At 38.1% G+C, this 13,890-nt stretch overlaps 1 protein-coding gene across 2 annotated transcripts; it reads left to right on the forward strand.

Annotated features, from left to right (window-relative positions):
• Window positions 1-8,528: 8,528 nt before the first annotated feature.
• On the forward strand, window positions 8,529-13,380 carry socs1b (suppressor of cytokine signaling 1b). 2 transcript variants are annotated; one of them, XM_061232209.1, is made up of 2 exons: window positions 8,529-8,675; window positions 12,418-13,380. In XM_061232209.1, exon 2 carries the CDS (start codon window positions 12,492-12,494, stop codon window positions 13,098-13,100), a length of 609 nt encoding a protein of 202 aa, XP_061088193.1. In that variant the 5' UTR covers window positions 8,529-8,675; window positions 12,418-12,491; the 3' UTR covers window positions 13,101-13,380. The 2 variants fall into 2 exon arrangements, with proteins under 2 accessions (XP_061088193.1, XP_061088192.1); XM_061232208.1 differs by lacking the exon at window positions 8,529-8,675 and adding an exon at window positions 11,388-11,704.
• The last annotated feature ends 510 nt before the right edge of the window (window positions 13,381-13,890 follow it).

Genomic DNA, 13,890 nt, shown 5'->3' on the forward strand with positions numbered 1-13,890 from the left:
GAATCACAGAGAACACACACACGCACACACACATGCACACACACACTTCATAAGAAATATCAATACACAATACACAAATATGCATCCATATGCACTGAACTTGTCTAGTTTAACTGACTGAAATGCAAGAGAGGGAAAAACAATAACCACATAGAGTGTAGCAGAAAAGCTTCTTATGACTGACACTGAAAAAAGTGTCGGTCATAAGACACTGAATAATTGTATTATTTATACTCTTCATCAAATCTTTTAGCAGAAGGTAGACACAGTCACTTGCATTGGAATGTTTGTACACAAAGGAATCAATACAATCAGCTGTATTATAATTGTGCATACCCTTACATAAAATGGAGAATACAATTATCCGACAGGAAATTATCCAGAGTTAATTTGTTCCCTACTGTCGTGTTCACACCTGTCAGGATGTGGCATGGAGCATCAGACAGATAGATCCCAGTAGCTACATACCACAATGCAAACATTTAAATTGTCGGATACAGTTTTTATTTTTCCTTCCAAGTGTCCAAAGGTGTTGGCAATGTACATACATTTTCTTCAGATAGATAAATCGAGTTACAGTAGAATTCAGTACAACCAACCTGTCAGCGGGTGAAAAAGTTACACCATACTGCATTCGCAACATCTGAATTTACCTGGGGTTTTCAGATCATTTCAGGTTCTCTCCATCTTCTTGCTGGCCCTGATATAAAATTTACATTGTCCTAGCTGGACCAAATAATACAGCAATCTGCAAACCATCAAACCATGGTAAGATGGACCACAGAAGGCTGGCTATCTTTGACAGCTGAGTGGGCTGAGGTGTGTTTCCTGCTGCACTTTGGAGTTCCCTCCACACCCACACAGGACTGCACCACCAGTAGCAGTTGGTGCACTATAATTACATGAAAGTCCAGTGACTGGCTGCACACTGGCACTTTGACAGCACTGCAGCTGATCTGTGACTTCTGTGCCTTCAGACCTCTTTCCGAGTCTGCTTTTATTTATCCAATCCTCTCCTAAAAACACTGTATAAAATAAATGGGTAATGACCACTGGGAAGATTATATTATGTTATTCTAATACAATGGCTCACAGAAAGAATTTTTAAACAAGTAACATTTCCCCAAAAAGATAGATGTTAAAATTACTGGCACCTATTTTTATTAATAATCGTTTATTAATAATTTAATCTTATTATAAAACTACATGCTAAAATAATTACTCTAAAATATTTTTTTTGAGCATACAGCATGCTTACTAGATGTTTCTTGCAGTATATATCATTTTTGCTCACTAAAAGATTAAAATTTAGATTAAAAATATTTGATTAAAAATAACTAATTAAATCATTAAAATATGACTACCTTGGGCATTCCAATAAATAAGTATTGCCTCTGTGCTGCAGTAGGTAGTAGCCTTCTTTAGGGGGAAAGCAAAAGGCCCAGAGAAAGTCCATGCAAATATGTCTGTCACATTGAGTATGTCATGATTTAAAGATAAAATATCACAATCAATGGAAATATTGTGAAATATTGTGCTATTGACAGTTGTGGTGATATGCACAGTTGACTCAGCCTGGGACAGTATGGCTGTTTTGCAGCTGAATATCAGTGTCTGCTGCCACAGATTGATGATGTCACTGATGGCCACATCATCCATTCTTGGTACAATATACCGTATACATATAAATGTGTCTTGTTGCAAGAAAGGTACACCTGCATATTTGATTCATTGCTGGTGATATAAGCTCCGGCTGCTTGGAAAATCTAGCAAGTCTTGGTCCTGGGCAGCCATCCAGAGAAAAAGATAACAGCAGTAATTATAAAGCTTGGTTGCTTGCTCAGAAGCAGATAGCATAAATTATGCCTGCACATTTAGGCTGCTTTTAATGCACATTCATATGCCACCAGTTCCTGGCTAACAATGAGACACATTCATGAATTAGTAATATACAATGAAGAAATGTTGTACAAAGAGGCAACATTAGGATAGACACCACAGAAATGTCCCAGTTGAATGAAAGAAATTAGTAATTGAGCTATGAGCTGTTCCTAAAACTAATAGAAGGAACTAAATATTGTAACACAGAGAGGTCCCTCAGGGTATCAACTCCAATCCATTCTATGGCTGCACTGCAGAATGGTACCTGGACAAATAGGCATTTTTATCATAAAATGATCACAGTGCCGGCTGCCGGATGCTTCATTTGGTAAAGGCACCGCACTGAGCCCCACCGTCTTTGATCAAATCTGGACCCTGCCAGTGCTATGGCTGATAGCTTCATAATTACCAATTGTGTCACCCAGAGTATCGGTTAGTTGATCTGTGTTTCATTGGTCCCTAGCAACCCCGGCTGGTCAATCGGGTGCCCATGGACTGCATGCCAAATTTTCCTATCAGGTCTTCCTCCAACTGAACTCTGTGTGAGTTTGGCTGTGGGCTGGGGTGTGAAAAGAAGCAGGCTGGCGACACCACGTGTTTTGGAGGAGAACCGTGGGTATCTACATTCTCCAAATTGGCAATGGGTATCGTGCATGAACGCGGCTGCTAATAGCAAATAGTGAGTGGGGCCAAAGTTACTCAGCCATCATACAATAAATGTCTAGCATCTACTTGATATGATGTAGATGTACAGCAGCCATTTTTCCACAAAACCCTCACCACACCTCTTATGCCCACGACAACCGAGGAAAAGGGAAACACTGGGAATGAAGTGACCATAAACAGGTCGGGGGAAAAATGAGACAAAACGATTATAAAATGTATTTCAGTACAAAAACACAAATAGTATTTGTTAACTAGAAAAGCAAAAATTCAAGGAGTCAGGAAAGGAACTTAAAGGAAAATCTACATGTATTACAAATTAATGCAATTTACCTTATCTAGGACCTATAAGGAAAGACTGAGAAAGTGACACAGCCCACTCTTCAGGATGAAGGCAGGAAGACCAAAAGGAGAGAGACAGGCTTCAATCTCTTTGCAGTACATCAATGTCTCAGTGTCTCAGTGTGCAATATAAAAAAGGAGAACATGCCTTTGGCCAGCAGGGGCCACTAAAGGAACATAAACATGGGGATTTGATGTTACAGCTTTTCTCCATTGTGTGTATACATTGTTAGAAACAACTGTGCAGGTTTTGAGTATATGTGACACAAGCAACAAAAATGTGTTTCAGTTTGCAAAAGAGTAAATGTTATTGTGTTCTCAAAACTTTTCATAGCATTAACAATCACAGAGAGTGGTGCCGAAAATGCTATCACAAAAAACACTAATGACAGCAAAAGGAAAAACCACCCTCTTTTTCAAAACAGTACATTAACTCATAAGTTTACACCAGCAATCATTTAGTCTTATACAATCAAATGAAAAATACACAAACAAAATATTTAAGGCTGTCTACAGTTCATAGACGTTTACTACCCAGTATCTTACCTGTCATTTGCATTAGGCCATAGATTTTCATCCACACAGTCCAATAGTATACCATAGTATACCATGCCATAATAGTATACGGTAGTATATCAGATTTCATACAATAAAGTGCGTACCTTAATATATTCACATTGCAGTTCTTTCACTCTGTCCTGTTCAAATGGTAGCTTATAGACCTGCCTCATGGTTACCACATTCCTCTCCGGTAACCTGGTCAATAGCAGCCAAATGGACCGTGGGTATATTCTGAAAGACAACAGTTATCTTTAATGATTTTGTATTTTATGTCTTTCAGGCAAAGGGCATTGTTTTCAACAACCATATTTACAATAGTCTCCTGTTCAGCAGTAAATGTTGCTGGTCTGCCACCAGCATAAAGTATTCAACCCTAGTGTATGGCAAAAAATATTCCCATGATAATAGTAGTATTTTACGCAAGCACAATATGAATGCAACCTGTGTGTACGGCAGTTGATGTATGTAGTACAGCGTACTGTAATTGTTCATCACTCTGTGGTTACAGTAGTTCTTACTCTTGAAGACATGAATAATTGATGCAACTGTTGATCTGCTCAGATTTGGTTGAACCCTCATGCCTGCTTCTGTCAATGTCAGCCCATGTTTGATTACATTATCCACAATTGTTTCCCTCATTTCAATTGCTATACTGTATATCTAGTTCTTCTTTGAAGGCCTCGTCCAGCTCTCCCACCTTGCATTTGCACACCCTACCCCTACTTTTCACAGGTGCGTCTCCTACTCCCCCGTTTCCATTTTCTTCGATATACGTGACCAACCTGGTATGTCTCTTTACACTCTGATGTAATACAGGTTATTGAATCAAAGCTTTGCACCCTCATTTCTACATGCAGTTTCTATTTGGAAAAGCTTGACAATATTGTGAGGAAAAGACCCTCAGGCGAAATCTGTACTCAGTACCTGCATTTGTGTTAAATGTTTTGCAAGCCATGTTTGCAACGTGATAGTTGCCATCACTGCATTTGCAGTCTTCAACAATGGTTAACAATGCAATAACAGTAAAACACGTAAATTCACACATTTTGAAACCATATACAAAGGAAAAAATAAGCTTTTAATTTATTTACAGTGACCGTCACAATATAGGCTATAGAAAATAATGTAGGGTATCTAGCGCTCCCTTGTGTTTGTTCTAACTAACGAAGCACTACCTTCTACAACCATGCTATTGCGAATTCCGATATGCATACATGATTGAAGAGTACACTACAATAAACATTTCGTATGAAACGCTGTGCAGATTTGGGTGATACTAACAGTCTGGATGGATGGACTGAAAGCAGGCTACGCATCGATGAATAGTTCTCTGGACTCCTATATTTATAATGTAACAATGCGGCGGATTGTCTGAACCAATCCATTGAATGAATAGGAGTAGGCTACATTACGCAAGTTTTGCTACTTGCATAACTAACGTTAGGTCACACCCACCTTACTGCTGGGGAGCGGTTGATTGGACATCAGTCGTCAACGGTTGAATTAGATTGGAGGCAGGGTAGGTCTATTTATTTTCCGGATACATCAACGGGAAGGCTAGTATGCTCGGTGTCCTTGTCATCTCGAAAAGAGGCATTATATTGATGCTTTGGATGTACGAGGGTACATCTGACCAGCTTTGGCTATCTCATTACAAAAGTAGGTAGAATAAAGACGGTTAGGTTCAAACGAAAAAAGAAAGGTAAACTTGCATTTATTCTATGCGTTCTATTTTCGCTTATTGCTTACTAAAAATATATCTTTCCTGCATAGACATGCTTTGGATGTACCCTGTTTTCAAACGATTGTGTAGCGAAAACGAGGGTACATCTGACCAGTTTTGGCTATCTCATTACAAAAGTAGGTAGAATAAAGACGGTTAGGTTAAAACTAAAAAAGAAAAGGTGAACTTGCATTTACTGTATGCGTTCTATTTTCGCTTATTGCTTACTAAAAATATATCTTTCCTGCATAGACAGTTATTTGGGACTGAAGTCCCTAGCACTGTCCAGCTCACTGGATGGAGGAAGCATTTTAATAGTTTCCCAGTGCACCCGAGTAACAATTATTGCCATGTAGGCTAGTTGTATTTTAACCAGTATTAATGCTGTTGAAGCAATTCATATTAAAATCGATTTTTACGTATGAGAATATCATTATTTGAGTCAAACTATGTTTCCAGTTAACTGCAGAGAATTTGCTGTGAAACGAATCTCACAATTTATAGAAAATAGTTAAATGCCACACTTTCATTCTCTATCGGCAAGGATGTCAGCCCTGAAGCAAAATATGATATTTGAAGGTCATACCATTCAAATTTGCAATCTGGAAAAATCTGCTTGCCTTGAACTGTATCATTTGATCTACAGTGGCTTCAGAAAGTATTCAGACCGTTAACTTTTTGCACACTTTATTGTGTTGTAGATTTAATTTTAAATGGATAAAATTGCAATTTTTTTGCCCATCAATGTACACTCAATAACCTACAATGACAAAATGACCCCGGTTACTCAGTTTGGCCATTTAAAACGAAATCTACAACACAATAAAGCGTGAAAAAAAGTGAAGGGGTCTCAATACTCAATACATTCTGAAGCTTGTTTGGGACTATTGTGTTAAGGTGTGATGGTATACATACATTATTCATGCTATGTTCTGCTCTGTATAAACACTGAAATAGTTTTTCAGTTTGTTCTAGCACCCTATGGTCTCATTGCCTTGTTGGCTTCTGCATATACCCTGAAGAGGAGCAGCAAAGAGGAGAAAAGAGAATCTCAAACTATGACGATAAGGGCCTGTGAGGAAAGCCTGTACATTTAAGCAGTAAAGCTACCATAAATAACATAACATAACATAACATATCATAACATAAAAGCGAAGGTACATGACTGGGACCCGCAAGATCAGTGGTTCAATCCCCGGTGTAGCCACAATAAGATCCACACAGCCGTTGGGCCCTTGAGCAAGGCCCCAGGGGAGGATTGCCTACTGCTTAGTTTAATCAACTGTATGTCACTCTGGATAAGATAATGTCTGCCAAATGCCATTAATGTAAATGTAATGTAACATAACATAACATAACATAAGGTTATGGCAAACAGACCATTCAGCTCAGCAATGCTCACCTTCCCTAGTCCTGCTCACCTTTTCCGACCACATCCTCATCGAGGAAATACATCTCAACCTTAAGCACAGTTTGTCATTGTTGCAATCGCCATTGTGATCATGGTGCAGTAACATCCTGAACAGCTCAAACATGAGGGAGTTGATCCAGCTGAGCAAGTTTTTCAATTTTTTGTCACAGCCACTTTTTTTATTTTAAATGCCAGTAAGAGCAGATGATTGAGTATACTACATTTTACATGTATGATTATCTTGATTGTGTGGACCAACAGATTTCCATGGTAACAGGGGATGTTCACTGCAGATGTTTGCTCACTAAGCTGAGGGTTGTGCACTCTACACACCTTTCTAATCATGGAAATGTGTGTCCATGTTAGGTATTGTATGATGCCATGCACCATATGCCATACAATTTACTTAGTTGTTGTTAATTTCTGATTCTGTACAATGTATCACTAATGAGCTGACAATACTAACCTAAAGATTTCCATTACAGGTAAACACTGAGATAACATTTAATGCATGGTAATTGGAAGTTGAAATTTGTAACTTATATGCAAAGTATAAATAAGTGGGGATACTTAATATCTGTGTGGTTTGGATATATATGTATTTGACTAGTGAATTTATTCACACATGCATGTTATATTGGAGACAGTATTGCAGACTGTGCACATTTATATGTATTGCTTCAGTCAATATCCATATGTAAAGGAGTATTTAAATGTGATTGTTCATAATCATAAAGCTACACACTCAACAACCACCAGAGGGCACTCCATAATTAGTCATTTTTAATATGGACAGAAAATAGCACCATTACGCAACTCTAGTATTCAATGCAAATAACCTATAGCCGCTGGGTCACAAAGCTGTAAAATATATTACTGCACTTCTTGGTCACATAAATAATGCAATTTAACTAAGTACTGCATCAAGCCATCCATTACTATTTACAATTTAGTTATATAATTTAAGCATATGCCATATCTCTAACAGATAAATAATTAATGAATCATATGAAAGTTATTTTTAAAAAAACATGAGTTCTTCAAGTAGAAGGAGCTTCATGTACAAAAGTCCACTTCAGAATAATGCATTAAATAATTCAAAAAGTAAAGTCTATGAGCACGCTCTGAACTTGTAGGAGGGTGGACCTTTCTTACTACACTATTTACTGTTGCACAATAGTGATTCCTTGCAATGATTATTCTGGAATCTACTACAGGAACTATTGGCACAGGCACAGCTGCCATAGTGTACTGACTGCAGATCACATGATTTCTGGGAATGAACCGTTGCTGGCTGAAAGTGAAAGTAAACTTTTATTGTATAGCCTATTGGCTGACTCTCAATTAGCTGACTCTCAATTCTAGAACTGAGGCATGCCTGGTTTATGATTTATCTTTGGTAATTTACACTTCATAATTGCTTTTGTGATTTAGCGTAAACCATAGTAAAAGCACAGAGATCTACAGTGCATGCTGCACATGAGGGGTCAGGTTCTTAGCTTGGTGTTTATAAACTACAGAAGTCATCACTATCCCCCTCTGGACATTCTTTTTCTTCTTTCTTCTTTTTTTCCAGCATCAACATACACACATAGTAATAATATTGCATATCACAACAAACTGAAAATGGAAAAATCATATGAACTTCTAATACCGGAATTTACTCTGTAATTCAGCAATCAGCACTTGCTTAACACAGTTCGGAGGCATTATTACAAAAACAAAAAAAGCTAATGAGAAATGTGTAGATCAAGATATGAAGTATCTATTACAGATGGACAAAATCATTTGGAAATGACATTAACTTTGTCTTTACTGGAGGTGCACCCAGCTGACAGGACAAACTACTTTCAGTTTCACTTTCCTGTAAACCTCAGAATAGGTGGATCTGTGGGCTGCTGCTATTGAAGGACAGTTCTGGTCATTCAGAGAGCACAGCTGTAGAGCCTTTCACTTCTCTTTTATGACTGAAGTAGAGTAGCAAAGAAAGAGGAGTATTTCCTGCACCAAGTCCACATCAGTTTCATCATTTTGACCTGGATGTACCGCTTGATTCCCAAAATTTTACAGATTTCCAGGAACCTGCTGCAGAAGGTGAGGGAGTCTGTCTCTGATATAATGTGCACTATGCTGTTTTATACAAGGCTTTAAATACATGATATATACCATACCATGATATACAATCTCCAAAATTGTGAGAATACATGATATATACCATATGTTCACAATAAGCATGATTCCTATGAATATAGTGTAAAATTTAAATTAAAAATTTTCAAAATTTGTTGCAAAAAATATGTTACAACATTTTCTTGGTTAATCTGAGATCATGAGATTTCTACAGCCTGCCTACAGACTGCTTTGTAGAACAATGGGGCAAAGAAAGACCAAGTTAGCTGGTCTGGACGTGCAATTTCATGTTTACTTCCTTGGTGATAATATGCACTTGCAATGATGTTTTACTCATTTTTGTTATTTCCCTTACAGTGTATGTTTAACCATTTGTTAGTTTTTTTCGACCCATTCCCCGACTTGTGACGGTCAATTACTATCTGTGTCTTCTGAATTGACAGTGTTTTTTACTTTTCCCCTGCTAATGGTTCACGACGGGATTTTGCATGCTTGTTACTTCTAGTGAAACAGGATTATGGATATTGTGTGATGGAATGACACAATATAGTTCCTTTAGACTGAGATTAACATAAAGTGAAATTGTATGGCAAGAGCAAAAATAAACGGATGGTGCAGGGGGTAGCACTACCGTCGGCCAGGGCCTCTCTGTGTGGAGTTTGCATGTTCTCCCCGTGTTTGCGTGGGTTTCCTCCAGGTACTCCGGATTCCCCCCGCAGTCCAAAGGCAGGCAGGTTAGGCTGATTGGAGAGTCTAAATTGCCTATGGGTATGAATGTGCAAGTGAACGGTGTGTGTGCCCTACGATGGACCGGCAACCTGTCCAGGGTATATTCCTGCCTTTCGCCAAATGTATGCTGGGATAGGCTCCAGCCCCCCTGCGACCCTGTTCAGGATAAGCGGGTTAAGATGATGGATGGATGGATAGATTGAAAATAAAGCAAACCAAACTGAAGCTTTTCAGCTCTGTAGCTTTTCAGCTTCCACAAACAGCTCTCTCGTAAAGTGGTTTCACAGTCTCAAATATGCACACATTTTAAAAGCCTGGACTTATTCACAATGTAATCAAGTTGTGTGCTTACTTAACCAGTAGGCGTGGTCCTCGGATTGCCCTGCTTCCTTCTCGCAAACCGCTCCCTTGCCAAAATATAGTTTTCCCATATGCTTCAACATAAAATATAGATAATTATCCATGTTGTTTATTAGATGCAGCCTTCTATCTCCATTTTTATTAAGGGTGCTAATAATTCTGGAGCCCACTGTACTTAATATGTTTGGATTTGAGATCAAAAGATTAATATAAGACAGTGTATAGACAATCAGCTTTTATTTCATATTTACATAAATATATGTTTTAACATTTTACAGAAACTAGTGTTTTTGTGTTGAGTCGTTTTCTGTTGAGGTTTGCATTTTGATGTCTCATTGGTCGCTTTTTGGGGCCCTGCCTATGTGGCCTATGCATTAATCCAGGCCGGAATTTGATGCAACATTAAATTTCATTGCAATTTAATTAATCTAGCATTTATTTTATCATTTTTGTTATGTCCACTAATCATAACAGTTTTCAATTTGATTCACTTGCATCGTGGTATCTATTTCTGTGCCATTTCTGAGCATTGGGAGTTATTATTCTTACTGGGATAAGAGATGCAATGCAAGATGTATATTTAATGTAGAACAGTGTGGAAACCTTAACATTTCAGTAATTAATTGGCATGTTGTTCTCAATCTCCAAGATGGAGAAAAACTGTGTGGGGTATTTAACACTCTTTGACACAGTCGCCTGTGGCAGCAAATTCCAAACAAGATGTAGAAAGTGTGCATTCTGAAAATAAAAGCCGATAAAATGAGGACCCAGAACCATAATTCAAGGAAAGTTGAGGAACAATAGTCTAATGTGATTTTACTACTGCTTCCTCAGGCGAGCGTTCTCTGAAGCTCTTCAGAGTGATATTTTACAGTTTCAGAAATGCGGTCATTTCCCCGAAATCTGCTCAGACAGAGACCACAGTTTCATTCTCTTGAGCTGGAAGATAACCCACTTTCAGGAAACAGAGTTACCTTTGATAGTAAACTGAATCCAGGCAAATATGTCATCGCAAACCTTTTGGGTTCAATTATAAGTGTTGATAAAAAAGGTCGACGAATACGGTCTGCAAAGCATTACAAAGTTGAGAAAGAAAATTAACCAAACAAGGCATCACTGGCCAGAGCAACAACCCTGAACCACATCCTTCTTAGAACAGCTACCCGAACAGCTATTCTCAAACCTGTGTCAACCTCCATCACCTTCAATTCTGATTTGGCATAGGCTTATACAAACAAAACAAAAACAAAACAAAATAGTAGGCCAAGCAAATCGCCTACAATCACATTTGATCCGTAATTGCAAATTGTATGTGCTGTAGGGTATGCTACATACACTGCTAAATGCTACAATGTCCACACGGAGAGGACATACAAAACTCAATAAAAAAAGTACAAATAAAATTGTAAATTTCATCGTCATTTAATTTATTTCTCTCCGTTTAATTGCATTACTTGCCAGGTTAAAAAGCCCTGTGGTTCAATCTCACCCATGATCTCGAGAGTCGTTTCCCTTTACAGGCTTCTTGGAATAAGGCTCTGTTCATTTAAAGCGAGGGGAAAGCAAATTTCCAGGAAACGCTCCGTTTCTGAAGTAGTGGCAGGCGGAGTAGGAGGAGCCTCGTAGTTCACATGCTTTAAGTTTATAAACTTGCGTGAACAACGATGACAGTAATATTTCGAACCGCAGAAAAAGGGAGTGAAGTTGCTGTGTGCTCCCTCTTTCTACATACAGCACATCTGTGGATTATTAAACTACAGACTGGATAAAAGCAATAACGTGGATGATTTGGCGGCTAAGGAAATTTTATGCAAGCTGAATCTCTTCAGTCATTCTGTCTTTCGAAGTCTATTTTAAAACTGTGGCTTTGAAGACATTCGAATTTCGAACCTTATGTGCATACGGTAAGATGAGATCCATTTTGTACGAAGCCCTCTATTTTTTTTGCTCATGCAAAACTCTATATAAGCTGTTTTTCATGATATGTTCCATGTTGTGCTACTCTCAAGTGCATCGTGTTATAGTGCTTGGAAACGCCAGATAACGTCCAACATTAGTAAATTACAATAGATGTTTTCCCAAAAAGTTTTAGTAGTGAATTGTTGATTATTAATGGCTACATGCTTTGGATTTTGTGAGGAGGTTGTGGAGATGCAGCCAAGTTAGTTACACTGACTAATTTTGTATCTACAAAATTCAATTATTCTTTCGAATAGTTGCATTGCACACTAGAGCATACTGTTGCCCTACATCAAGTTGTCAACAATGCTAACATAGTACAAGGTAGTATAAAGTTTCGTGGCTAGTGTTTTTTTGTTAGATTAGATGAATACAGTTGATAATGTAGGTAAAAAATATTTTTATTTTATTATTTTTAAGTTTTGGAAATTAGTGAATGGATTAAGGTAATGGTGATTTGGTGGCTATGAAACTTGATTTAACAATTTTTATTTTCTGGGTGTTCGCTTAAATGTCTCCAGATGGCCATTTATGTGGCTTAATTCCTGTGGTGTGTTATGCAGTCCACTTTGTTATACCCTTCAAATAGTATTTGTAATGGAATGCCAGTTCTTAAAGACTTTAACTCAATTGTCTCTCTCTCTCTTGTTTGTTTCAGATTCAAGAACTTTGTCTGCATCACCTTAATGACTGGTGATATGGAAGACCACAGAAACTGGTCTGGACAGTAGAATGGTTGCCCATAGTGAAGTGGGAAATGCATCAGCAACAGATAACAGAGCCAGAATTGAACTTGCACCTGACACCTTGCCTCACCAGCACAGGCAGCTACGAAAGGCAGCCCCCAGCACAGAGATCCAGACACGCTTCAGGCCCTTCAGAAACCAGAAGGACTTCCAAATCATCACAAAGACTACCTCTATGCTGGAGACGTGTGGTTTCTACTGGGGTCCTATGACAGTAGAGGAGGCACACTCCATTCTGAAGGAGGAGCCTTTGGGAACATTTCTGATCCGTGACAGTAGACAAAAAGACATCTTTTTCACACTCAGCTACAGGGATGTGAATGGGCCCATTAGCGTGCGGATCGATTTCCAGAACTCTCGTTTCAGCCTGGTTGGCAGCAATGAATCCTTCGATTCTCTGTTCAAACTGTTGGAACATTACATTGCTTCTCCCAAGAAGAATTTTGTTCGACCTTATAGGAAAGTGAAAGTGCAATCTTTACAAGAGCTGTGCCGAAAAAGGATTATTGAAACATGTGCTGGAGAGAAAATAGACAGTCTCCCAGTAACTTCTATCATGAAAGACTTCTTAAATGCCTTTCCTTATCGGATATGAAAAGTCTAAATGCATTAAATCCCTTCCTTGATTTGTGGGAGATACTTGACGGTTTATGCATTGCTGGTTTACCGTGTTTTTATAAACCTATTCATTTTTGTAGCAAACTAATGTATTTTGAAATAAGATGTGAACACACTATATTTAGTATTTACACCACACATAAATGTTTACACTATGCAGGAGTATGTTATATCCTGTTGTCATTTATCTGCTATGCAGACATTCATTTCATTTTAAATAGTATGTTGAAAATAAATTTTGTTTTGAAAATTGAAAACATTTTGAAATTGTGTTCTTCTAAAATCACACTTGCTGAGGAACTACAGTTGTAAGTCAATCAATATTTGTCTTGTACTTGGCGATACACCCTTAAATGGTTAGTTCAGAATTATATGATTATTGGCTGTTGAAGGTAATTGTGTTAGAAGCAATTCTGTATGAGTATGAATGAAAAAGTATAATGAGGTTTCACAGATATTCGGCTACTTCTACCAATCCAGTTTACTGAGAAGGAACGGCACATCAGTGTAGAAAAAATTTACATGACTATGCTTTCAGTATTACTATAGTACTTCAAACAGTTATTTTAAATCAAGTTCTATTTCTGAGATATTATTTTCAGTGAAGGAATGGTGTAAAAAGTTCCAGATTAGGTGAGATGTGAGGCGCACACACACACAGTGGGGGAGTTTACCTGGTAATCCATAAGCTTAGTCATTTTGTATGTGGGTGATGGTTACCTGTGTCAAGAGGTGGTACATTATCAGACCGTGACTGAGCTGAGGAA

This window comes from Conger conger, chromosome 2, assembly GCF_963514075.1.
Source record: "Conger conger chromosome 2, fConCon1.1, whole genome shotgun sequence".
Taxonomy (NCBI): domain Eukaryota; kingdom Metazoa; phylum Chordata; class Actinopteri; order Anguilliformes; family Congridae; genus Conger; species Conger conger.

Excerpts from the sequence above, each read along its gene's own strand:
- socs1b (XM_061232209.1), top strand. The coding sequence starts at position 12,492 with ATGGTTGCCCATAGTGAAGTGGGAAATGCATCAGCAACAGATAACAGA.